Here is a 26,892-nt window from a genome sequence, read left to right on the forward strand (position 1 = left end):
CAAGGAACCATGATGAGTGGAGAACTTTGTCTGGGGAGTCCAAGAAAATTCAGTAGCTAGTCTAAAATATCTCCAACTATATATTCCTGAAATCAAAGTCATAACAGGATTATTGGATGACCTTCTCTCAGTGTGAAAACTTAAGGTAAGCAAAAAAATAAAACACTACCACAAAGAAAATTGAAATCAACTGTGAAGACACCTTTCTAGCCTTAAACCTCAGGTCTCTGTGGTAGTCTGAAGAAATCAAAACAATGCATGAAAAAAAGGGAGAAAATCTCTTTTATAATATTTTAAAATTTCTTGTACAGAAAAGAAAAGAAAACAAACCTTGGTTAAGCCAGCAAACCTGAGAAAAAAATGTGTAATTTATTATATTTTCTTAAGTTCATAGAAAATACGCTAACTTACTGACAGTTTTTCTGATTAAAGAGATTTGTTTAAAAAAATCAATACATTAAAGTTGAATAACTTTTCTAGATAATTTGATCAATTCAGTTGAAATTCTTTGCAGGGTTACATACTGTTCTGTAATGAAATTCAATACAGAAAAATGTTAAAGGGTTATAGGCTATTTTACAAAAAAGCCCAGTACTAATTGGCTGAAAAGTCAGGTTTCAATCTCCATACTAGTGCACAAAAACTGAGAGTCAAGGGAAGCATAGAAGCAGACTTTGAAACTTCAGCAGAAGGAAAGAACATAATACAACAAGATATCAAATAATCAGATCTATAATAGCTAAAAAACTTAATTTTGTATAATTGCCAAAATAGCAGTTTTGTGTCAAATAGTGAATGATATCGTAATAGGATTGCTCTGATACTGTGTTCTAGTTCATAAATATCAGGATTTATTGTTCCGTAGTGTACATGTATATACTTTAAGGTGATACAAAACTTAATTTTTCACCTTTTGCATACAAATCTTTGTGTTCATTGACAAAAGAAGTGAGTATCTTGTTGTAGACTGCCTACATCTTATGTGCCCGAATAAGTCAACAGTACTTTTTTTTTTTTTTTTTTCTTTTTCCTTGTCTGTTTTCTCTCAGTGAGGAAGGAGGAGATAAGGAGGAGATAGCAGATTTTCTGGATCTCCAAATCTGTTTAGTGCAGGTCAGATTCTGCCATAGAACCAGTTTGCCTTTGGGAACTTTTTTTTTTTTTTTCTAGTGGACTTGGTGGAATTGTTTGTGACACAGCCTCCCACTAGCTGAACGTGTGGGAGCATAAAAGCACAAGGTGCGTAATAGTTTTTGTACTGAAGGCTCACTTTAGCCTTCTGTTGTGGCTTACCTGTGTGATATTATTAGCTACCATTGTTCTCCTGAGTGCTAGTACAGCTCTCTGAGGAACTGTAGGGATGTAATGCCAGATCTTCAAAACAGCACAGCAAGTACTTGCATGCATTAATAATCGTCAAATTTTTATATTATCCAAAAAGAATGTGAAGAACAGTATGAAAAGCAGTGGGAATTATTGATGCCAAATGCATTGAATGCGGGGCTTCACAATTTAAGATACTTATGTGGGAAGTAAGCAGTTCTATAGTCCCGGTTCACATTAACTTGCCAAGTGAAAATTTTCAGACATTTGATAGAAAATACATATTTTTTGAATATATAATGAATGATAGGTCATTATTTTAGCTTTATAGGAACTATTTTAGATTTCCACAGTGGTCTCACTGATTTACTACCACATATTGCACTAAGGAAGGTCTTTCCCTTTCAAGTATAGAATAAGTGTTCAATGAACATCAGTTAAAAGAATGATTTAGTATTTACTGCTGTATTCTGCCTGTTAACAAGAAGCAATACTCAAGCCAGGAAGGAAATCCACAGGATTTTCCCTTCTCTCTGTTTTTCTTCTCTTTTGCTCTCTCCCTTCTGCTCCTGTCCAAGTTGTAGACTTCGGATGGAATGACGAGAAACAGAAAACACTTGGAGGAGGAAGTGCAAAAGCTACAGGTTAAACTAAACGAAATGCAAAAACTACAGGTTAAACTATGGCTTCTCAGTTTCAACGGTGAAACTGCTATAGGCTACAGAAGACCAGCTTTTCCTTATATCTTAGAAAAATGCCTGTGAAATACGTATGCGAAAGTACAATTTTGGAAGACCCATAAAGACCTGAAGGGTTGTGTCAAGTACATGTGTAATAGAGGAAGATCTTATGTCACAAGATCTCAAGTTTCTTTTCAGTGTGCAGAGCCTTTCCTAGTGAATTTAAGGTTGTTGATTAATGGTTTATTTCCTTGCTTTCCTTTCACAGGCTGATGAGAAGCAGTCCTTCCACTCCCTGAGGCCATAGGCTGAGAACTGCTGCTCTGTGGTTTATATAGACTCCTTTGGAAAGCAATCTAAAACAGGAGCTTTACTCAATAACTCTTGCTGCACTGATACTACCCAGAGCAATCCCATATTCTATTGTCCAAAGCATGTCTTAATGAAGGAAAAAAAAACATAAAATATCTCCACTGGTGTCTTTTATTAAGTAATGCAAAATACAGTATTAATTATGACACTGCATGCATTTTAGACAATATAAATGCAAGCCTACAGAAAATGTGACAAAGAAACCCTCAATTACTTTTGAGGTAGTATACAAGGAAAAGTAGGAAAGCAGAAACACAGTGGATTAAAAGAACAAAATATTGGTATCACTTTGTGCATACATTAGTCACTCATAAATACATTTGTATGAAATAACTTAAGATACAATTCCATTCTTTTTAAAAAATATACTTCTTCAAATTCACCATTCTTGTTAGTTTTGTTTTCATATGAGATTTTATGGTATTTTATCAGGTGGATTTATTTTTTTTGTCACTGCTGTCATGATTGTACCCTTTTCCTCCAAGAGCTTAGGCACAGATGGCCTCATGCACAAAAATAAATAAGAAACCTGCTTGAAGGGAAAAGAATCCTGTTCAAATAGCTTAGGATAGTATAATAAATACCATTTTGTTTATAAAAATATTTCAGGTTTATAAAAGAGGGGAGGGGATGATCTCCCATGTGGAAAGGATGTTAAGTGAAAAGTGCTGTATAACATTTTTGGAGAGATTTTGTTTTAAACATATAGTACCATTATGAATATATATTTTATAATAATCCTGTTTCTGAGAACCTTATGTTCACTAGAAGTATCAAATGCTGTTTGCTTCCTTTTGTGTGTTGTCTTATTGCAGTTCTGGAAGATGCCTAGTTCAGAAGGGTTCCATATAGTTGTGCTTTTGTAAGGCTGTCCTTCCGACTCAAGCCAGTACTTCCAGTCCGTTGAAACTGCTGCTGTTTGCTGTGAATACCCGAATGGCTTCCTTGCTCCATGGAAGACTGGTGGATTTCTGAGGCCTCCATCGAACTCTGATTGAGGGACTCTGCTGAACTGTTGGGGCTCACGTCCACGTATTCTCTTTTCAACACTGGGCTATTTTCAATGTTTTTGCTACTGCATAACTGGACGGTGATCCTTTCATTTTTTTGGTCTCTTGATTCTTTTGTTTTGTAAGTGGGCAACTTGTCCTGCTTACAGCTAGTGCTGATGTCAATGTTCAGGCCACTGTCTGTTCTCAGGAAGCAAGAATCCACAAGTCTGCTTTGGCAGATATCATCTCCCTCTGAGCAGCTATCTGCTTTGTAGCTGGCATAGATGGGGCTTGCTCGACTGTCTCCCTTTTTAATTGGGCTGCTGTAGTACTGCTCTGAAAAACTGCAGGGCGATAGCCTGTCAGTGTTCCTGTAAGAGTATGCACCAATGTCCTCCACGCTCAGTTGCCTCCATCGCCCAGGCAAGTCTTCTTCTGAAAGGTGGGTGCTCATTTTCTGATTCGCTAAAGCCTGCTGTGGTGTCATGGCTGAGAAATGAAAGGGTTCGTTTGCATAAGGAGGCAGAGTCCTAGTGAAAGTGGGCGAGTTCTCATTGTCATCAGCAAGCTCCATGTGCTGCGCAGGTTTGGACTTGGCAAACCTTGGGCTTCCCTGATGCTCGTAACCTGCAGGTGACTTTCTTTCAAAGAGTTCGTCGCGGTTGCTCATGTAGATCGCTTGCTGAGAGGCTGTCATTGTGTTGGCTTGGGCGTTCTCCTTCTCCTCAGATGTGACACTGAAGCTGGAATAAGAGCTGGAGGTCGGCAAAGAGGTAATATACTCTGGGAAGGCTTCGTGAGAGAAGCTGGAATGGAAACCATCTTCTTCGACAGTACTGTCCGTGGAGTTTTGGGACCGCAGGAACCCCACATCTTTCACTTGTGTGTCCACACTCTGCCTCCTCTCCCTCCTCCTCTCCTCAGGGCAGTAAAGGGCAGTGTCACTGCAGTAGATGTCTGACTTGTACTGGGGCCTTTGCCCAAGTTTTCCAGCAGAGTCCTGAAATTCCCTTGTAGAGGGGCTTGACAAGTGTGAAGACAAGCTGTTTGGGTCTGGTTTTTCCAGTACTTTGGCAATGACGCAAGTGGGTATGGTGTCCGCGTAAGATGTATGGCACAAGGGGACAGAAAGGCTGCACCCATGTTTTTCCAGATGGATGCTGACTCTTTCCTGAAAGTCAGATGGCAACTGCAATACAAAGAGATGGGAGAGGGAGGGGATAGGAGAAAAAGGTGCATATCAGTTCTGGTGTCTGCTTGGGCTTATGCAACACTGATAGAGGAGTGCAGTTTATGACATTACATAGCTCACCATATATGGCTCTTTGACTAATGTGATGGCCACAATCTCTGTGCATTTCTGAAAACAAATGTAATCAAATTAATTTTACTTATTTACTTAACATTTGGAAGTCTTCATTTGCTTCCTTTCATGGAAAACACTGAAACTGAAAGGATTGCTTCCTAATTAATTCAAGTTGGATAGAAATGAACTAAGGAATGTGGTAAACAATGACCTTCAGAAGGCAGGTGGGGAATTATAGCCTACAGCAACACTTTCCAGACTGCATGTGTGTGATTTGAAGTTGGTGTGTGGAGTTCTCTGCTGGGGTGAGGAAAGAAGAGGAAGAGGTCAGATATATTCTGTTCTTTTGCCTTTCTTTGAGCTTCTCTTGCATCCAGCCCAGAGCCAAATTATCTCCTGCCCTTCACTGCTGTGTTTTATAAATGATGTTATTTGAAGAGGCAGGATAGTTGGTTTCACTGACACTTACAACAGTAGTACTGGTTGCTGTGAGAGGAATGTTTCTGTGCTGGGAGGAAGCAAATGAAACCAGGTACCTTACCCCAGAACTTGGACCCTGCTTATCAGGTTGAGCATCCTTATCAGCCTCTCAACATACCCTCCTCTTCCAGCAGCTGCAAACTTTTCTAGTTTCTTACTGCACCAACAGAAACAAGAGCTAAAACCCAAAGATGCATTTTGATTCCTGTGGTGGACCACTCAAAATTAACCCATAAATCTATTATGCATCAAAAATCATATAGTTTCTGGGGAAAGATGGGATTGGCTCTGTGGGCAGTGATTCCACCTGCCATCCTCTCATGTGCACCAGAAGAGATTGAAATACTGCATTCTGTGGTGCAGCTCAAAAGCCCAGTAGGTAAATCTTACATAGGTATAACTAAGCATGATACTAACCGTATTTTTTCTGCTTTGCTTATTTCAAGTATTTACTGATGATCCTGTAGGAATACAAGTGACTGCTGCATGAGATCTCTCCCTCGGTATTTCTTGCTGGAAATCAAGGAACTCATGTTTGGGCTAAGTTTGTAACTGGATTTGTGACTTTGTGACAAGGTTAGCTCCCTTGATATCCATGTTTTGTGCCACTTAAGAATATAGCCCCTGAATTCTTGGCTGCACTGTACTAGGTTCTATTATTATTATTATTAATGAGAAATCAAGTTGCTCTTTACCAAATAGATAGTGGTTACTCTTCTATCCCCAATTATCACACTCCCATATTAACTTTGTTTCTCTAGAAGAGACAACCCTTTGAATATTGAGGCGGTCCCCCCTCAGCCTTTCTCTTTAGGCAAGAAGAACTCAAAGTGTCTATTGTCTCTAATGATCTAATATTATATAGAGTGTGAAGTCTCTCTTTTAGCTTAACTGGGAAGACATTAAAGTTGGTTTAATCCCCAAAATTCAGTGTATTCAGTATGGCATGCTGTTAAATGGCACTCTTGTTAGTCTGGAGTAGGATGAGAGCTTTTTCAACCAATAGAATTTCTATGTTATTTTAGAATAACCATTACGTTGATAATTATCTCATATATCTTCCACTGGAAATAAAGAGTATGATATTGCCAATCTGCTAGCAGACAGCAATATTAGTCAGAGTAAGTACGGATGGAACAAAGATTGAAAAAATGGTTTGTAAAATAGGGCTGCTGTAAATTGCCATAAAAGTGACAAAATGAAATACGGTTCATTTAATATGAAATTGTCGTATGGGTCAACTATCATTTAGTATCCTGTAACATCACTCTTTGGTCCATTTTGTATACATTTTTTAGATTATGAAATGCATTAAGAAAAAGTTTTTTTGTTTTGTGATTATACTGGAAACTGAAATTACTAAAATGAGATTGCTATCACATTACTATGTTTTACTGTAGTTTGGTTTCTGGATAATATACAATACTTCAACAGGCAATAATTGTGCTTGTAAGGAATTTAGTGACTGTGACAATGCATTCACACTTGTTACATTAATAAAAACTTGGAGTTAGGAGTGAAGTCTTCCCATTTATCTAAGTGTATTACAGTCTGTGAAATTATGGGAGGTCCCATTTGTGATGGTTTTCTGCAGGTGAACAACTAAGTAACTTTAAGGTCCTAATTCTTACTAATAGGCAGGGTCCTTTTGGTATGAATAATGTGATGATGACTCCTGGATATGAGTTGCTAAGGAAAGTCAGTTACTAGGAAAAAATAACAGGATGATGGTTAATCTGGAAGTTTTATCTCAGTTCCAGGAAATCATTGCCCATTTGATTGAAGAGTATTGATCTATCTTTGTCAGTTTTGTTTAGTGCTCTTAGCTTAGAGGTGGTTTATATATTTCACACGCAATTTTGACATAATTCTGTCACAGAATCGCACAAGAGAGGCCATTTGGAGGGACACTAACCTGATGGAACTGATAAAAGGAAAGCTTTTCTTTGCAACCTTCAACAAGTAAATATACATGAGGAAGGAGCTGTTGATTTGAGTAGGGTCCTACTTCACTAAAGACAGCCTTGTTCATGGAGATAACATTTTCTTCCCTTTAAGGAGTTTGTTTCTCATGCCTAGCTTCCTTGGAAGTGAAGATTATTAATTAAAGCTTACACCTTGGAAATCAATCATCCAGTGCTCTGGTTGCTTTACAAAAAGATATTTGTTCTGTCAGTCTATTTTAAAATTCAGGTTTATAAATTAGCTGGACTGGAAAATAGCTTCAGGAGTAAAGCTGGTTATATCAGAATCTCTGATGCCTACAGGTTGTAATTTCCCCCTTCTCGCTCTCCTCCCCAACACCAACATTTTGCAGTCCAGAGTTCTCACCACTTTGGTTTTAATAAAACCTTTACATTTCAACATGGTCAGCAGAGACCCCATTCTATTGTACAGCAGAGCTGTGGGAAAAAAGAGTACCATGAAGTTACATTACCAGCTGTGATTTGGTCAGCACCCTCCCCTGCTACACAGAATAGCAGCACCCTTCCACTTGCTTGAAGAATGAAAAAAAAAAAATCAAAACCTTAAGGGCAAAAACATTCTGGAATTGATACATGTAAAATAACTTATTTTCTATAAAACATTTATTTATCTATTTAAATATTCATCAGGTTTAGTCACATTACCTCAGAAAGTTTATGTGCCCTGTCATAATTCTTGCTGCACTGGAGCAATTGAGCAGCTAAATTGCAGTCCTTCCTATACAACTCCTAAAAAAAAATAAAGAAAAAGAAAAGGACTGTTTTAGAATTTGACGGGGAACTTGGAAGCATACTTTAACTTTTAAAATCATTAAGATCCTGTGTTTCTTGTGTGGTGCAGAGGAGTTTGTCCCTTTGCTTTGTGAGGGTTGATAAAATTACCAGAAATTTAAAACTGTAGCTATAGAACAGTAATCTGCATTTCAAAAGATGCATACTTACCATTAGGAACTTGACTATACTGTTAACATGCATGGAGCTATGAAGGCTAAAATAAGCATGATATTTTAAGCAAAAAGGAAAATTTAAGAATTGTCAAATTTTACTGAGTGTTATCGAGATCAGCACTGAGATAGTACTTTATAAAATTATGAAAAAATCTTATGAGACTGTGGGAGAAATTCACTGTAGAGATATAAATTGTACATATTTTAAATGTCCTTTGTCCTATAAAATTTTCTTGCTGGTTCTTGGCTCCTTTCTTGTCTTCCAGAATGTAAATTCTGGAGACAAATACATTAAATCTCTCTGCAAACATTTGATGCTAAAGAACAGCATATTTTCCTTGGGTAAGAAACTATCATGAGAATTTTACAAAGGGAAAAAGAGAATTTAGCAGGTCATTTAAACTATTTTTGTATTGAATGGGTCTCACAGCCTATCTAATGTGAAGATGCAGTACAAGGATTTGCCCTTAACTCATTTTTCACCTTAATTTAATTGAATATACATGACTGTTACTGTGTCCTTCAACCAGTTTCTGGAGGTAAGTTATATGTTGCTTCTGATCAAGGTGCCATTAAAAATTAAAATTAAGTTGGCTTTACAAGTTGACTTTATAGGTGGGAATAGTTGAGACAGACAAAGCATAAATGACAGTGGATGCTAAGCCATATTAACCTGTAAAAATTAGAAAATATTTATAAGAAAAAAGTGTTAAATATGGATTTTTTTTTTTTTCTGGTGCTAATATTATTTCATCGCATGTGCATTTTTGCTGTTTTACTTGTTCCTTTATGGACACATTTTCTTTGAAAAGGGCAGGCAGAAACTCTCTCTGTTTAGAAATATAATTTTAAATGTATTCTGCAATAACAGGCTCAACAAGATGTTCCTGGGAGTCTGTGAGGCATGTGGGTAAATGTATTTTTCTCATGAACATTAGTTTATTTATGTCTTCATATTCAAGGACCCTTAGAAACTTTTTCCATGTGTGTGTATCTGTCTGTGTGAACATTAAACATGCTACTTTCTGCTTTAAATGTACTGGGGAGATAGATTTCACTTATGTAGGTTTAAATTTTACGTTAGAAGACATTATCTTTATTCCTTAAAATAGATGCAGTAACAATCCAGGAATTCAACTTAGAAGCAAAATCTGTTGCACATGCATGTGATTCTGACACATTACATGCACATTAAATGCATAATACATTGCTGTAGAATGAATAGCATAGACACGTACCCCAGGTCCCCTATGGGACACAAAAATTAAATCACTCCAAAATCCAATCCTTTCTTTAAAAGCTTTCAGGCTCTGTTTCTGTGAAGTGGTTGTCATGGAGAATACAAAAAGCATTTCTGGCACTTTATTTTTAGCTACTTTAAAAATTACTACCAAAAAAATTACATGTGATTGGGATGTGCCACATGTACATTGTTCTCAACATGTTAGGGCACACTGTGTGGCTGGACAGACTTTGTGTCTTAAATATTTACCTGGATGGTAACTAGTCACATCTGTGGCAAGAAAAAGAATAATCAGATCCTAAGCCCAAAGTGTTTTAACATTCTCTAAAATATAGTTTTGCATCAAAAGCATCATTTTATATGTTCACCAATGGAATAGGGGGAAATAAAGTTGGAGGAAGAAATACTGGCAGGATAAAAACATGTTTTCCCCAGGTGGGAATCTTCAGTTTAACACCCTCTCTTATTAGACATAGTATTATTTGATTGTTTCATAGTTCTTTATTTTAAAATTTGGAATTTATCCTTTACTTTTATTAGTGACACCACATAACGAAGGGCAGAATTTTGTCTGTGAATTGACATCAATTGTGAAGCAATAGTACTTGTATTTGAGGCTTCTGTACTGTAGTGTAATATTCAGCATGGTTCACAATAATTCTGATGTCTTGGAAGAGAGTACTCTATTCCAGGTCAGTCTAATCTGCCTTTAAAAAGCTATCAATATTGAAAAGAATTATTCAGATGTGGGCTCAAACCTGACTTCATGAAGTAGATATAACGCATGAATTCTTATTATAAAAGCTTTACCATTTCTTTCACTTCCATTTTAAATATGAAATAACTCTACTGATTTCAGATGACATTAATCTGGATTTATAGGTGTGCTTCTAAAACTTGAAATTAGCCCATTGAGTTTACCAAGTTCATTTAGTTACAGATAGTGGAATTATGAAGTATCTATTGTTTCAACAGTTTCTGTAGAGATCAAAGATCATACTGTGGACTCTGTTTGCATTAGAAAATGGTTAATCACATAGGCACAATTCACATCAACAGACATGTTAATTGCATCAGACCTGTTAATTGCATGACCCCTGCTTTGATTTCGTGTGAAATATGGGAAGATGGCAATGTGTTAAAGAGTAAGCATTAACAGAAACACATCTTCTGTAGGTGATTTTTTTTACTAAGTGTCTAAGGAATAGCACAACAACTAAATGTCTGCAACTTTCCTTTCTTTGCTATCTATATTAGATTTGTCCCTGGAAAGATTTCATGAGCTCGGTTGCCAGTTGCAGACCGCATGTTCCAGCACCATTTAATGAGATGCAGGGTGACAATCACAAAATATATACCCTGTTTCATTTCACAGAGATAGGTAAAGTGTTAAATGTGAACCATAGCTGGGGAAAACCTGTCTCCCTCTGTGATAATCTGAGTGACCAGGTTTGGTCAATCTTATTCACTACTAGCAGAGCTCTCTCATGCTGGGCAACACATGTCAGTGAGCAAATACTGAAAGATTAGATGAACTGTGGGAAATGTCAGGTTCTACATCATGCCTAAAAGCCTTATGATGAATCCTCACTTGAGACATGTTCATGCCATACCTTGGAGCATGCGCTTCTACTTGTCTGCTGTACTAGACCAATGGCAAATTCATTGTGGAAATACTTCCATTTCTTAGAATATATTTTTAATCAGGTTTTGGTTAGGCATAAGGAAAAAAAGTATCAATGAAGAGATTCACTCCAGCCCCTTAACTTTAGAAGAGTCAAAATTACAAAATGATGAGAACATCAAGCATGAACTTTAACTGTAGGTAATGTTACATTTAATGTAAACAATAAGAAATTATTCTATAATTACATAGGAAGTGCATTGCCTAATTTACTTCTGAGTATAACCTCAAGATGTCTCCATAATAAAATACTTACATTGTCTTCTGACAACTTATCTATTGTCACCTTGGCCTCTATTAAGTGATTATTGAGTGCAATTATTTCATGGCTCAAAGCCCGTTTTTCCTCTTCGTAATGTTGACCCTATGAAGAAAATGGAGTAGTCAGTATTTTTTCTGTCAGAATATTTCAGTAAAATGCCCAAAGCGTGATGTCATTCTCAAACCTAGGGAAAAGCACAACAGATCAATATCTTTTTATTTGTGTATTTATTTGCTATTTTCTCTCAGCAGATAAGGTGATGTGCTTTGAAAACATGGAGGTCAAATTAGACTCACACTAGGTACTTTCACAACAGGCTCTAGCTAGCCTGTGAAAAAGGATTCGGTTCAGCTTCAGCTGTTCCTTGTTTGATGCAAGCCAGAGTTTCTAACCTAGAAGTGACTTGTGCTGCTCTTGGCTTTTTGCACAAGAATGTTTCAGTTATGCCATTAGCTCCCATTCTCATTGGGATGGAAGAACAATGTTTAAAAAAGAAAGTGGCTGTGCCTGAGCCAATTTCTTTTTAGCTGTTGACTGTTCTGGCTGCTTTAAAAGTCCTGAATGTGGTTGTTCATTTCTCAAGATGAATGTTTGCCTGACTGTGGGGTTAGCACAGGCACTAGCAGAATGTGACCCACTGCGGGATTATATGAAAATAATCTGATTCAAGCTTCTTTCTGCCCACCAATTTAATCTTGTTACCATAAAGATGTAACTCTTCATTATAAATGCAAAGAATTCAGCAGGAAAAGTAAAGTGCCACTGTCCCTTCCCCCTTGTGTCCCAGTTTCATATTGCATTGTTTGTTGCACCACCTCATATAAAAAAAAAAAAAAAAAGTAATGATCGTTTATAACACTGCCTCTAGCTTTACATTACCAAAAAAAAGAATGGTGGGTTCTATGTGTATCTCAGATCAAGGTACTTTCCCTGTGCTCTGTGCTGTATGAGACCATGATAAAAAGGAGGCTTGCCAATTATCTGGAATGATATTTTAGAAAGCAGCTTCTCAATAACAGAAAGTAGGGTAAACTTCAATGTTCAAAGTTTTTCGTGAAACTACTCCAGTGACAAATTCACAATCTCACTTTCCATTCTAAAATTGTTAGAGTAATTTGTGAAGGATTTTCTCCATCAGGCTGATCATGTTAGGTACTGAAATTTCCCAAATGCCATATTGCCGGGGTCACACAAAAATCTTCCATCAACACATGCTCGGCATTGTCAGCTAATTGACAGCCATGGGAGCATTGTGTCTTGAAGTCTGAACGAATATCAAGGTTAATTATCCAGCTGCAAAGCACCAGACTATATTATATAAAAAAGGGTGATTAAATTGGAAGTGGCAACTCATCCTAAATCACTGTTTAAAGAAAAACACTTTCTAAAATGGTCTAAGAGAACCCATATCTTGCTTTAAACAGTGCAAATATGACTGGGGGGGTCACTGGCCTAGACTGTTTTAATATCAGCTTTTATAGGGACTGGTTGCTCCCCGCTGTTACAAGCCTGGAGCCTGGTGTAGGCTCAAACCTCTCCTGTTTTCTTCCCCTTTGATCAGTTTCCCAGTGCTCTTGCTGGCTGCCCGGGGATTCTGTCATGGAAAGCCAAAGTGTAGCTTGGAGAGCCTGCAGGAGCAGCAACCTCACTGGTTTGAACAAGACGCATGATCTTAGGGGCTATGTTTTTTAATTAGGCAGATCGACATGGTTTTATATGAGGCCCTTAACTCTCATTGATTTTAATGGGAACTAAACAGCTAGGCACTTGGTAAACCTCCTGGACATCTGTGCACCTCTAGAAATCCGTCTCCTTTGAGAGCGTGACTGAAGATTACATTTTCAAAGGTATTTAGCTGCGTAATGAGGTATACAAGTGCTATATTGGCATCTCCAACTACCTAAATACCTGGGGAAAATGTATCCCCTCAGTTTTCTAAATTGTTTCATGCTTTTGAAGGATCCAGGTCCCCTGAGTACAGACTTAATCTTCCATATAACTTTGTATTGAAGATTTTATCAATCCTTGCATGACAAGTTGTCGTCAATGCCAGGGCAGCTGATTTGTAGGACCCCTTTTTGCTCTAAGTCTGATTTCAATGCGTGTTGCTCTTGCCTAACCAAATTGAACTTGGCTTAATATATTTTGCAGTTCAGGCAAGATTGTCCAATCTAGGATTTATAGGCTTCAGCACAGACAGGAACTCATAAAAAGGCAACAGATTTGGGCTTTGGAAACAGTATTTTCCATTGCATTAAGTAATGCTGAATTGACTGAATTATGGCTTCCTTTTATTCTAGTTACTGAAGCTTTTGGGCTGACATTTTCCAGACTTTGTATCTGACCAAGCAAGACTTAAAAATATATTTTGGATTTGTTGAACTGTAGAATTCATCTCAGTCCAAATTTATATTACATAGGCCAGGAGCTAGACACCAAAGTTACAGCCATCTCATTCATGCTGTGGAGGATTGGGAATGAGAAAGAAAGGCTAGTCTCAAGCTTTCTTCACCAGTTTCTGTTAGCATCTTTCTCTTAAAATCAGTGTTGTTGACATGAGCAAGGAGCAGTTTGCCCCACTGTGGCAAAACGAGGTGGACAGCACCCTGAAAGGCTTTTCTGTATTGACCACATATTCTGTGTCCCCATTTTTGAAAGTTCAGGGCTTCAGCCAGATATGACTGTGGTGCAGTTTTGGCAACAACAGAGCAGAGGCTTAACTCTGAGACCAGCTTGAGGAAAACAGTGCAGCTGGAAGATGTGGCATGGTAGTGCTGGATAACTGCATTAAAAGGATTGCTGGGTACTGGCAAGTGCAACTTTGAGCTCTCCAGTTGCAGTCGGGTGATCATTTTTCCAGCAGTGAGTATAAATGACGGAGTGGGCTGGAAGGAGGAGAGCCATCATAATATCCATGCCACGATTACAAGTTACAAATAGAGATGCTTATTTTATTTATAGCCACCTTCTGCAGACCCCTCTGTGCCTGGCATCTCCTAGATGCTTTCTTCTCCTGCTCATCCACAGTGCTGGTGGCCTCTCCTCTCTCTCCTTTTGGCAGAGCTTTCTGTTCTGCAGGTGCTAAAAACCTACCTCCTAAAACTCAGTAACAGATCAAGTTAATGGGGTTATTGATATGCCAACAGCTTGCAGCTGGGCTGAGGGCTCCTGAAGCTTGATCCAAAATGCTGTGCATCTTTGTTCAGGAATTTTTGTTGAGTCAGCTCAATGTGTCTTGCCCTGGCCTCCTCCCCTGGCGCAGAGCCAACCTAAAAGAGTACAGTGCATGGTGTCTGACTAATTTGCCAGAACTGCAATCATGTGCCCATGTCTGAGTCAGACCAAATTAGTACTGCTGGATGACTCCAGCGGTGCACAGTGCTGATATTAATGTTGGGTGATGCTCATGGTCATTGCTCCTAGCCCAAATTTAGCATGGGCCTCACTGCCTCCTACTCAGATCCCTGCTGATGAAGGAATTGGGTACCTACTCTTTCCAAGGGGATCTGGAACCTTCTCTATCTATTAATATTTGTCTATGACAATTGCAATATCTCTCATATCTTCACAGATCCACAAAAATGTAAGGTGTGACTTTCAAAGCTCCCTGGTATTGTATGGTCCCTGTGCCTGTTATTATGAGTGGGGTAAAAAGAGTTTTGATAGGCTGATATAGCATGAAATACTTAACAGATAAGAGCATTTTAGTATGTGACAAAATCTGGATGAAAAGATCTGCTCAAAGCTTTTCTTATGTATTAGGGCATCAACGAAGATGCCTACTCTAGTCCTACAGCACAGACGGATAAAATGTAATAAAGTTGGTTGTCTCTCTGGTAATGTTTTACTTTCACTTCAGTGCTTTCCTGTGTTCCAGCAGCTGGAGGGTGTCCTACTGTAAAGTGGTGTCAGCTTCCTGGTCAGGGCTAGGCTGCGTACTTTGCTGTCCTGCGGGAGCTGTGAGATGTGTACAGACCTTTAGAAATCAGTCTCAGTTTTGCAAATGAGCAGTGCTGCTCTGTGGAAATGTCAGCCTTCTCAAACACGGCAAAGTAAATCTGTTCTTGATGTTCCTGTAAGAAACATTTCAACGGATAGCATTTCAATGCTGTCATGAGAATAACGTCATGGTAGCAATAACCATCAGGACAGACCAGCATCATTCCTTTGGAAATGCCTCTTAATAAATGACACCTGAATGACAGAAAGAAAGAGGGAGAGAGACTTGATCTGTTACAAATACCACCACCAAAGTGGCACTGTTATCCCATCCCGAGTGCCTGGACAGAGGTTTACCCCAATACAGGCAGAACCTTGTTCTCTCTCTCTCTCTCTTTCCTTTTTTTTTTTTTTTTTTTTTTCCTCTTTTCTTCATTGCTGTGATTTTCCAGGAGAAAGGCAGCACTTGCGCAGGAGAAATTCCCCACCCTCAATGCTGTTATTTCACTGTTTTTCTCAGAGAGCTCCAGTTGTGATCTTTTCACTATAAATATTAATAGGTGCTGTAAGGTATCTGCTAAGCAGCTACAATGTATTTCCTGTTATTCTGTTGATCTTAGTTGGTGGACAAGTGTTTTGGGGATGTATTTTCAAAACAAGGTCTATATATTTTATGGCCATATTTATATTCCGTTTGAAATCATCCCATGAAGAACAAAACAGAGAAGTTGAGAAGCGGAGACACAAACTGGTAGGAGTGGCTGACACTCCAGAGGGTTGTGCTACCATCCAGTGAGACCTGGATGGGATGAAGAAATGAACTGTAACCACATGAAGTCCAACCAGGGGAAGTGCAAAGTCCTGCACCAGGGCAGGAACAAGGCCAGGTAACCATGCTGGGGGCCACCCAGCTGGAAGGCAGCTCTGCAGAAAAGAATTCAGGAGTCCTGCTGGGTACCAAGATGAACATGATTCAGTAACGTGTCCTTGCCACAAAAAAAGACTAACATTATCCTGGGTTGTGAGCTGTTCAAGAAGGGTGATCCTTCCCCTCTGCTCAGCACTGGTGAGGCCACAGCTGGAGTACTGTGTCTAGTTCTGACCACCACCAGTACAAGAAAGATGTGAAGCTACCAGAAAGAGTCCAGCAAAGGGCCACAAAAAAATGATTAAGGACCTGAAGCATCTCTCCTATGAGAAAAAGCTGAGAGAGCTGTGACTGCTCAGCCTAGATGTGAGAAGTCTTGGGGGGAATTTGTCTATGTGTATGAAGGGACCCAGGCTCATTTCAGTGACAGAACAAGAGGCAATGGGCACAAACTGAAACATGAGAGATACCTTCTGAAGATTGGGAAGCTCTTCTGTACTCTGCAGGTGACGGAGTACTGACACAGGTTGCCCAGAGAGGTTGTGCAGTCTCCTTCCTTGGAGATCTCCAAAAGCCACCTGGACGTGGTCCTGGGCAGCCTGCTCTGGGTGGCCCTGTTTGAGCAGGGGCTGGACCAAGTGGCCTCCAGAGGTCCCTGCCAACCTCAACCACTTTGTGATTTTGGTAAGCAATTATGGCTACCACACCTCACATGACTGCTGTGATAACCACCATAGAGCATTTGCGGTTGTTATAGTACTTGGTATTTTAATATCCTATTAAAAGCAAATACTGACATCTGCCATAGAAGAAAATGCTTCTGTTGTAATGCAGAGGAGATTTAATATATAATTAATACATCCTTAGGTCCTAATAAAATAGTGAATAAGTATGTATTGAATATAATACAAAGTCACTTTCTCTCTGCTATTCTGTCAAGACTTCAAAGAGACCTCAGGTTAGACTTGGTGCATGTGAATGCATGTCTGTCAGTAGAGCAGCATCTAATTATTATTAATAATTACGCTAATAACAAGGGATGAAAGTGTGAGAGCTATCAGAAAGAAAGGGCACCTAGATGCTCAGTACATTCTCAGTGATTGTTCAATGACAGTATCTCAATGATGAGTGAGGATGAATTTACTTTATAGCATCTGTCAGTGTACCTCTTATATCATAGTGAGTTATAAAAGCAGTCATCCCTTGGACAACTGGAGGCTGGGAGAGTACACAGTAGTCTCTCCCACCAGGTGTGGAAACTTTTCACTGTTGCAGAAGATAATAGTGTAGTTTAGTTAAAGTTCATATGAACTCTTCTTTCCATCCAGGTGTGTCACAGTTGCTTCTGAGCAAGGCACAGTTTGAAATAGTGTTTGAACCAAGGGACCTCTTAGCTTGCTGGCAGTCTTAAATAGAAACCAGGGTGGTGGAGGGATGACTAGTCCAGGGGCATATCTGACAAAGTAAACAAAACAAGCATGAGAAAATTGTGGTGGAAATAAAACCTTTTTTTTTTTTTTTTTTTTTTTTTTCTTTCTTCTTTTTCTGTTATAACTCCTTAAGTTAGCAGCTGTTCTATACGCAATGCTTCCCCATAGACCATATGCATGACATATGTTTTTTCAATTGGCTCATAAAAAAGCAAAATATGGTTTAGATTTGCAGATATGACTGGATATTCTCTGCAGCAATTCATAATATTAAGCATTACTGCATGTTAGTTTCTGCTCTGCAGATCCTGTTATGACAGATTACATGTTTGTGTACGTGCATGTTTATTGATGCTTTGGAGCTACATGAGTTTGTGTGTGAGTTCAGAGCCCAGCTATAGATATCCCCTACTCACATGCACTTACACCTAGGGGCAGAAACTGTAATGAAAACTGTGAGCTGACAAGATGAGAACAAGAAAAAAGAACAGTAAAATAGTTTTCAAAATGATCAAATTGTGCCAGCTGAAGCCAGTTCATGACTTGAACCTCGGGGTGTAAGTATTTTGATACTGACCATTGCTTGATAACACCATTCAATGTCTCTTGCATTTTTTTAACTACTTTGCATAATAATCTTATTTTGGTTTAATGGCAAAGTAAGTATATAAAGGAGCTATTTTCTTACAGACTTACTGAATCCACGAGTCTGTTTAAGAATGTGCATGTTTATGAGCAACTAGAGAAAAAGAGCCAAATGTTTTGCTAATTTATTAGGTAATTCTTTGTCGAGTTACAAACAAAACTGCAGGAATGTGTAGGGTCTTATGCAGAGTTGGTGGCAGCACCCTGAGTGTGTTTCAGGATGTGCCACTGCTTCATCTTTGCTTCCCACTGAAATAATCCCCAGAACACTCATCCTTGTCTCAACACCTCTTCATAATGCTAATAAAGCCTGGCTTTCAGGAAAGCTGTTACAGTATGGTAAGGAGTAATGACTAATTCATTATATTTATTCTATGGTATGTTAGATATTTATTGAAAGTGATTTTCTGTTTCAAAGCACAGGCAAGGCTGCATTCTTCAGAGACAAATTTATGACATTAAGGGTTTTAAAATTCTCACTTTCCTGGGAAGGACAGAAAAAATACATTGTTGATGTATCTCTTGCCTGAGGCCTTACCTGTTGCAAAAATGCATGTCATGTTGGAGTTCTTCCACTCAGAGAAGATAGTGGCAAGAGCATTCCAGCATGACAGGCCCTTCTTATGATGAACACATAAGAAAAGGGAAACGACAGCTTAAGTTGGCTCAGAAAGGGTCTAGATTGTATGCTGCTGCCATAGCTTAGGTTATTTTGATTTTGTAATTTTATGTAGGAGATAATCAACATAATTAAAAAGGATTATATAATCATAGTGAAATGAAAGGGAATGGAAGATTCAGCTGAGCTACTGGTAAGGAACAAAACAATTTGCAAAGAGAAAAAGAATTGGTATGTGAATGGGTAGAAAAGGATAAGTACCATAACTTCAGATCACACCAGGTAGGCTCACCAGGCTTGGAGCTTGAAGCTGTCACTCTAATGACTGTTTAGTGCTCAAAGTTTCTAGCCACACAGGTTCATCTGTGGAAATGGAGAAATTACTGGAGACAGGATATTGCTTAGACTCTACTTAAATGGACTGGGAAGAGAAAGATGTGTTAATGTCTCTGAGTAAAAAGTAAAATGGCCCGGGAAAGAAAATGTGGAATTCTGGAATTTGGAATCTTATATTTATTCATATTATTTGCAGATAATTTTAATATGTAAATACATTCTAATTGGAGTTAACTACCTAAGCAAGGGCAATTTCCCAACCTAGCAACAAAACTAAGACTAGACTATTTACAGTACTTTGCTCTTTAATACTTTGTTCTGCTCTAGGAATTTTTAAATTTACATTTCCTGCCACCTTTTGACATCTTTTCTTAATAATTAGGTAGGTAAAATAAAAATGAATGTAATTGCTGTCTGAAAATAACTGTTTAGCTAAATGCTCTCTCTTGGGAGTTAACATAATTCCCTCTCAGAAAAGCTTGCTCTGACTGATCACACTCCTGTGGCAAGGCTGAATAGGCTCTGTAGGTTTATACTTGAGCTCGAGTGCTCAAATCTGTTCTTGTAGTGCAGATCCAGAATTGCATCCAAGTCCTGCTCCGTGGTGCCTGGCCAGCTCAGGGCCAGCTGCAACAGCCTGCTTGCAGGCTGCCCTGCTCTCCCTGCAGTGCTTGCATGAGAGGGAATCATGGTAATCAGTGTAGTGGTCTTATTGCTGTTATTTCTATCATTTAGGTTTCTGTCTCTTGAATACCCCAGTTCATGTTTAGGGCTGTCCCTTTTGTTGAAATGGATCCTTATAAACATGTCAACATACAATATGTATATGTCCTATATAAACTTCTTTTTTAATCTTTTAAAATTATTTAACCTACATTGAAACATCAGCTGAGATATTGATTAGAAAGATTTGGTAAACTGGGTGAAAAATTGCAAATGCAGTACAGAGAATGGTCATAATGTACTTGAGTCTCTTCTGTGTGACTTAGACTCTAATGTTTTATCAAAAAATATCTCTGCTATTTACTATGTAAAATCTCATGTTGGGTAAAGATACTTATTTCCCCCCTCCCTCCAATCAACCCCAGCTCCTTGATAACATTGTGAGGAAATCCCCATAATGTGTTTTCAAGTCAAAGGAGGGGAAGTTTATTAAAGTAAAATGCTTTGTTCAAATATCCAACACAGACCTTGCTAAAGAGGTCTTTTTGGCAGCATTCCAATTTGAACTGCCATAACCAAGTACAGTTATACTGGGCAGGGATTCTTTATCCGGGAGTGCAGTGGTAGGACAAGTAGTAATGACTTTAAATTAAAGAGGGTAGACTTAGATTAGATATAAGGAAGAAACTCTTTACTAAGAGGGTGGTGAGGCACTGGGACAGGTTGCACAGAGAAGTTCTGCCTGCCCCATCCCTGGAAGTGTTTAAGGCCAGGCTGGATGGGGCTTTGGGCAACCAGGACTGGTGGGAGGTGTCCCTGCCCATGGCAGGGGGGTTGGAACTGGATGGTCTTTAAGGTCCCTTCCAATCCAAATCATTCTGTGATTCTATTAAATAAATAATGTGAAAAACAGTCTAAAAGATAAAAGAGTCATAGTATAATTTGCCTGAGCAAAAAAAGAGACTTTTTCTTCCAGTCCATCTAATATGTTACTCAAATCTCCTCTGCCTCCTAACAAAGCTTTCTGCACAAACCATCACATTCTGCAAAACCACCACTGTTTTGGTGGTGGTTGATGTAGTGCTTTCTGACATGGTTTTAGCTGCAGAATTGCTGAGAATCCGTGGCTGGAGTGACAGGCAGGCGCGTGCAAGAGCACATGACAGAAGTTTGCTGCTTGATGTGATGACATGAGGCTTTGCTAGCTATAGTCACATCTGATCCTTGTAGTGGGGCCACTGTTTTTGCTGCCTTGTGTTTCAGGAATAAACTCTATTTGTATAAGGAAAGACTGCAGAATGGGTCACTCAGAGTACTTATAAAGGTTTACTATAAAGGAAGTGCAACATTTCCTTTCCATCTGACTGCTGGAACAAAATCCAAGAAAAATTAAATAAGAATACATCTTTATGAAAGGATCTGCTCCTCCAAGCAGACAGGAAACCCACTGCTGTATGCTCTTTACATTGCTGTTCAGGGTGGTCACTTGAACTGTTGTCTCCAGAGTTTGTATAGATAAGAGAGACTCTACTTTTTGGTCAAAAGAGATGTCACACCATTTTTCCATGTCGTAACTGGATTGCCACATGGATTGCCTATCTTACTTGAGTTGACTATGCTGTCCTCTGCTATTTCAGAGCTATGCAGTGCCCCATCCAACTGTGCTGGCACAACTTTGTTGCCATACTACAAGCAAGAGTGGTGAAAAATTACCACTTAAAATGGAATACAAACCAAAAAATCCCCACTTTGTTTCAGAGGGAGGTCTTTTAAGCTGTCTTTGCCACCAAGGAATGAGTACATGGAGTCAATATATTTGGTACTTCTTGTGGCATTCAGAAATCTGGCCCACTGTCTGAATATTTTCCTTAGTCTCTCAAGATTAAATTTTCTTTTTACCCTAGAGCTTTGCAAAAATTTAAACACTGTGATTTTTTGATGTCATTTATCATAGCTATTCATATAGCTCCTAATAATATTGTCTCTAAGGTATTATTTTCACAGCAGCTTATAAATATTAATATTCTCTTCAGGAAGGCTAAGGCAGGCCTTCCCTTATTTATAAGTCTAGAATGCTATTGTCCAAGTACAAGCCAGTCACCTGCCTGCCTTCCTTTAATCAGCTCAGAGATTTTTTCAAAGCATGATTTCTTCATTGTGTAGTGATTGTTTTGAGAATTGTCAGAGAACAGCTCTCCAACCGCACCTGTTTCTCTCCTCTGGCTGTTGGAATTGCTAAGGGTGAAAATGGTTCAGACATGTACATGCTAAACAGACATCTAGCTTTTAGATACATAAAACTAGGTAAAATGAAGCTTTATTAGCTAGGTGCCATATGAATCCTATTTGATAGAGGTGAGAGCTTATCTCCCAAGATAGAGGAGAGAGTCCTTATCTCCCAAGAGGTAACTCCTTTAGCTCATGGCAGGATCACTTCTCTGGGTCTGTAACTGCCCTTGGGGGGCAGTGTGAGGGTAACATGCACCTCACGTGAATTTAGATGAGACAGGTTTTCAGTAAGTTGATTTGAAATTACTTTATGCCATATTGGTTTTGGTGAGAAAACCTCAAGAAATGGAGCATGTGCTAGTTCCCTGGAAAACAGCAGCTCTGTGCCTCTGCATTTGCAAACACATTGCTCTTCCCCAATTGAATCAGTCAAATCAGCTGAAATCAGTGTAGTCATCCTTCTTGTTTAGTCTGATTAAAAGCTATCTGATATTTGGTATTGCCTCCATGTGAAGACATTTATACAAGTCAGTCTCTTCTTGCCACACTAGTGAGCTTTTTTAGTCTGTTGCTGAACCAGCTTCTTTACTTCTCAATCTTACTTTTCAGTTGTCAGTCAGTTTGAGTGATTTTCAACACTCTTTTAATAAATTAAATAGCTGAACTTCATCCGCTGTCTTCAATCACTTCAATCACTTTTTTCATGGTTGTACAAATACTATGTTTTTTTTTTTTTTTTTTTTTTTCTCTGTTACGGGAAACTGCTGGGAGCTCATGTTCAATTGTTCAATCAGTCTGACTTTCAGAGTTACTGACCTTTCCTGTCATTGCTTTCCAGAATACAGTGCCCTCCTTTTGACTCCCCTTCCCTGTTTTTTGGATATGGCCTGCAGAGACATTTCATAGATTTTGTGCTTCTGATTGTCCATGGAAAACACATTTTGACTGAATGGGCACAGCAAATGAAAGGTACAGGTCATTCTGCATGATTTACTTATCACTATTTAACAATGTGCTTAATCCTTATCTCACTTTATCAGCTATTATTACATTTTTACTTTTAGGATACAGTTGAAAAACATTGATTAATGCTGAGAATTCTTAAAAGACTTTATCATAATGGAAATACACCAGTGCTTCCTATTTTTTGAGGTGACTTTTAAAAATTTCGCAGCCCATCTACTGAAGGCTTTTGCTGTTGCATGATGTAGTTTTTAGTGAGAATCCTCTAAGTGGTACTTGCCATGTCTTACCCAAGTTCAAATATATCTACTTGATTGACTTTGCTAAAAAGAGTGTGATTTATTTAACAATTTTTCATATAAAACATCTGGGCTTCCATTATTTATACCCTCATGATTTAATTTTCCAGTAGCTGAACCTCATATAAAATCACTTTATGTTTTGTTTAACCTCTATTTACCTTGTTCTGTATTTGACCTCTTAGATATTGGTACAGACAAACATTTTTTTTCAACTACTATCCCAACATTCAAGACTCAATGAAAATAAACATCAGCTGAAGACATTAATATGTATTTTTAATTCAGTTTGGAATAAAAAGCTGATAATCTGCTCAGCTAGTTGTTTTAGTGGAAGCTTGTGTAGGCTGCTATTTTTAAAAAATATATCCTTTTGCGAGCATTCCCTAAGATGTATTGCTTGACATTGTCCGTAGTTTCCATTGAACTTGGAAGTTGGATTGCAATCAGCTTAAAACAAAGAATGACACAAGAGTTCTGCCTCCTGCTGAGAGCAGCTGAGCGAAGAGGGGAAGATGCTTAGACACTCTTTGGCCCGTGTCGCAAGGCAAGGACTTGAAGTGGCGTGAAATGCCCCACTATGTCATGAGACATCTTCTGGCACAGGCAGCAAAAGCCCCAGGGAACCTGTGACAGTGGCCTTGCAAGGCTGCTGTAAGAAGCACCTGACAGTGATTGTGTAGTCAGCAGGGAGCTGAGTCATATTTGGACACCACAGGACCACTGAGACAAAATGATGTGGGGAGGGATGGAATGGACTCTGCTCAGGATTGTTGTCCCTGGGCTTCCAATTACCCTAAGGATTTAGTACATCTCTGAGCAGTATACACAGTGATTTTGAAAAATTCTTTTTCATCACTGACAGAAACTTTGTAATGAGCATTCGGTCTCACCTTAACATACAAGATCCCTTTTTTCTACTGTGCTGTTTGTTTGACATCTCTCTGAAAGTTAATTAGTGCTTATAACTGATTAATGTACTTTCAGAGACATTTCTCTAGGAAAAAAAAAAAAAAAAAGGACACCCCATCCCCCTCAATAAAAAAACAGACACCACCACCAAAGAAACCACATTAAAACAAATTGTTTTCAATGTGTTCATTTGGTGATTTGTTCTCTTCTTTAAGGGATTGTCCTTCAGTCATGGATGCTGAAATCATTGGACAGCAATGTTCTTTCTGCCAAGGGAGTATGAAAAGCCCTCAGAGCCTGGTATGTAAACTGTCCTCTGACACTTAGAAAATGAGATTTAGATGCCTTAACCAAATCCTCTCTCACCGTGAAGAATAAGATCTTATTGGCTTATGTGAAAGGTAGAAACTGGGCAGGCTGTTAGTCCCCTGAACCAGTCAGAAAAAGAAGAAAAATGAAAAGACTTGTGCTTAGGATCAGTGCTGCTTGATCTTAGAAAAGAACTTTAGGGGGACTCTTTTTTTTTTTTAAATCCATAAAGTTTGGGAAAGGAGAATTCCCATACAAATTTGAAGGCTGGAGGCAAGGCCCCAAAAGCACTACTCCAGACAACTCCCTATTCTCCTCCAGTCTCTATCCTGCTCTTTCCTGCTTTCATTCCCATTCCTTTCACCTTCCACCTCACGTGTTGAACAAAAGTATTTCTATGGGAATAATTTTAAAGACTTTTTTCATCTAATTAGTCTGACTTCATCTTAAAGTCTTGGTTTGTGACTATTGGCTTTTGTTTTCCTTGCATTTTCACATTGTTCTACTTAAAGGATGGATATATCATCTACATGACCTGGTACATTGCATGTACTACTTGTCTTCAAAATTGACATCTAATTTACTTGTCCTTTTCAAAGACTTCCTGTTTTATTTTATTTGTTTTACTTTACTTTACGAATAGAGGTATAATTTGGCTTTCAGCTACCAAATTCTGTTTACTGAGAGAAATAGTGCTAATGTGGAAGGACATTGAAGAGCTGTGTTGACTCTCATTAGTGATAATAAATTTGTGTCAAGTCGCTAGACAAAATTTCTGATTGTCAAAAGGGCTCTTTTATCTTAAAATTTTTAGCTGTAGCTTTTAATCTTAACAAATACCCTGTTCTGCTGTGTCACTCCAGAAAAATAATACTGTCCCCATGCGTGAATATATTTGAGGCAAATAAGAGGCCAAATGCCAGGTAACCTGACAGATAGACAACAATGTTGAATGTCTCTGCTCTAGTCCCAGAAGTCATAGGAGTCATTCTTAAAATTGAGGAGGTCAAGTTCTGGATCAAAGCTTATTTATTTCCTCTTCTCTAACCTTCTATGATAAGGAAAACTCTTGACATGCTCCAGAATCTAGCTTCAGTAAATGGCTTAAAGCGGTCAGCAGAAGTACAGCACGGTTCCCTCTCAATTTACCTGCTATAGCTGTAGGAAAAAAAAAATATCTTAATACAGGCATTTTGAAATATGTTAAAGTATAATTTAGTACAGGTAAGTAGGAAATAATGAACTCTTCTTCTTGGCAGGGGAAGTCCTATCTAAACTTCCTAACAGCCTGTGCTCCTTGTGGTGATAAAACTAGGCACTCTTGGGAGGTAGGTACAGAAACATTTCCTACTGCTCTGGCACGATTTCAAAGTCCATATTTTTCTAGCAGATTAAACATGGGAGGTTGATTCTAAGCAATGTCTTAATTGCCATTTGATAGCTAGGAAAAATGCAACTTAAGAGCTGGCATGAGGTGTCACATCAGATTTTAGGTCCTCTAGATCTGTCTTGTGTGAAAAGCTAGGCATTCATGAATAATGTGGCCAACCCAGTCAAAGCAACATGTTTTTTTTATAGGTTTTCCATGCCAGCAAAAAGACCAATGTGGTTCACTCATCTGATCCATCTAGCTCATGCTGTAAACATTTCAATTAGCAATTCCCATGTTTGAAGAATCATTATTATTTTTATTGGTATCTGTCTGAATATCCTTCAAAAAGCTGGCTAACCTTTCATGGGATGCTTGTTGGCTAGCTGAAGAAGGCTGAGTCTGTGCTTGCCCCCTGTGTGCCCTGGAGCAGAACGAACCATGCCAGAGGTGTCTCATTGCTCCACATAGCTGAAGGTCACTAACAGAGCAGCCTGTCTGCTCCTTGGTTTTGGCATTTTGTGCAAGCTTTTAACTGTGGTGGGCTGCTCTGAATGGCTACAGGAGTCTGTCTGGTCTTCCTTGGGAAAGCCTTGACAGCAGTCAGCTCTCTTCAGCCTCAGTGAGAAGAAGCACGGAGTCAGGGAATTGACATGAGAAGTGTGAGGAATGCGGAAGAAAGAGAAAAATGGAAGTCAAATGGTGAGATGTTTAAACTGTACAACATGTTAATTGTCACTATTTATCACTGTCAAGTGACCATAGACCTGTTAGAAGTTTAGAATTGAAAGCCTTAATGTATTCTTTATAGGAACAAAAGCTCCTGAATTATGCAACAACTTAAAATGTTCCTACCACAGGTGACTCAGCTTCTCTATGCATTATTTAAAGAGTCGTATGATATCAGTCTGCTGCTATGTAGCTGCAATTTATACTGCACTTTTTCACTGGATTTTTTTTTTTTTTACAAATCCCTACTTCTAACTGCAATCATGGAAAACAGTCCTACTAATGGACTTCTGCAGTGTGCATTCATT

General features: G+C 38.6%; 1 protein-coding gene across 2 annotated transcripts in view; it reads right to left on the bottom strand.

Annotated features, from left to right (window-relative positions):
- Positions 1-3,203: 3,203 nt before the first annotated feature.
- BEGAIN (brain enriched guanylate kinase associated) overlaps positions 3,204-26,892 on the bottom strand; it is a gene marked incomplete at both ends in the record, with an annotated part of 159,127 nt that continues 135,438 nt past the window's right edge. For both annotated transcript variants that reach the window (XM_084288593.1, XM_084288592.1), the window contains 3 exons: positions 3,204-4,556; positions 7,784-7,867; positions 11,269-11,376. In XM_084288593.1, the coding sequence (XP_084144719.1) occupies positions 3,204-4,556; positions 7,784-7,867; positions 11,269-11,376 (1,545 nt within the window). The remainder of the gene's footprint in view (positions 4,557-7,783; positions 7,868-11,268; positions 11,377-26,892) is intronic.

This window comes from Netta rufina, assembly GCF_964035555.1.
Source record: "Netta rufina genome assembly, chromosome: 5".
Classification (NCBI taxonomy): domain Eukaryota; kingdom Metazoa; phylum Chordata; class Aves; order Anseriformes; family Anatidae; genus Netta; species Netta rufina.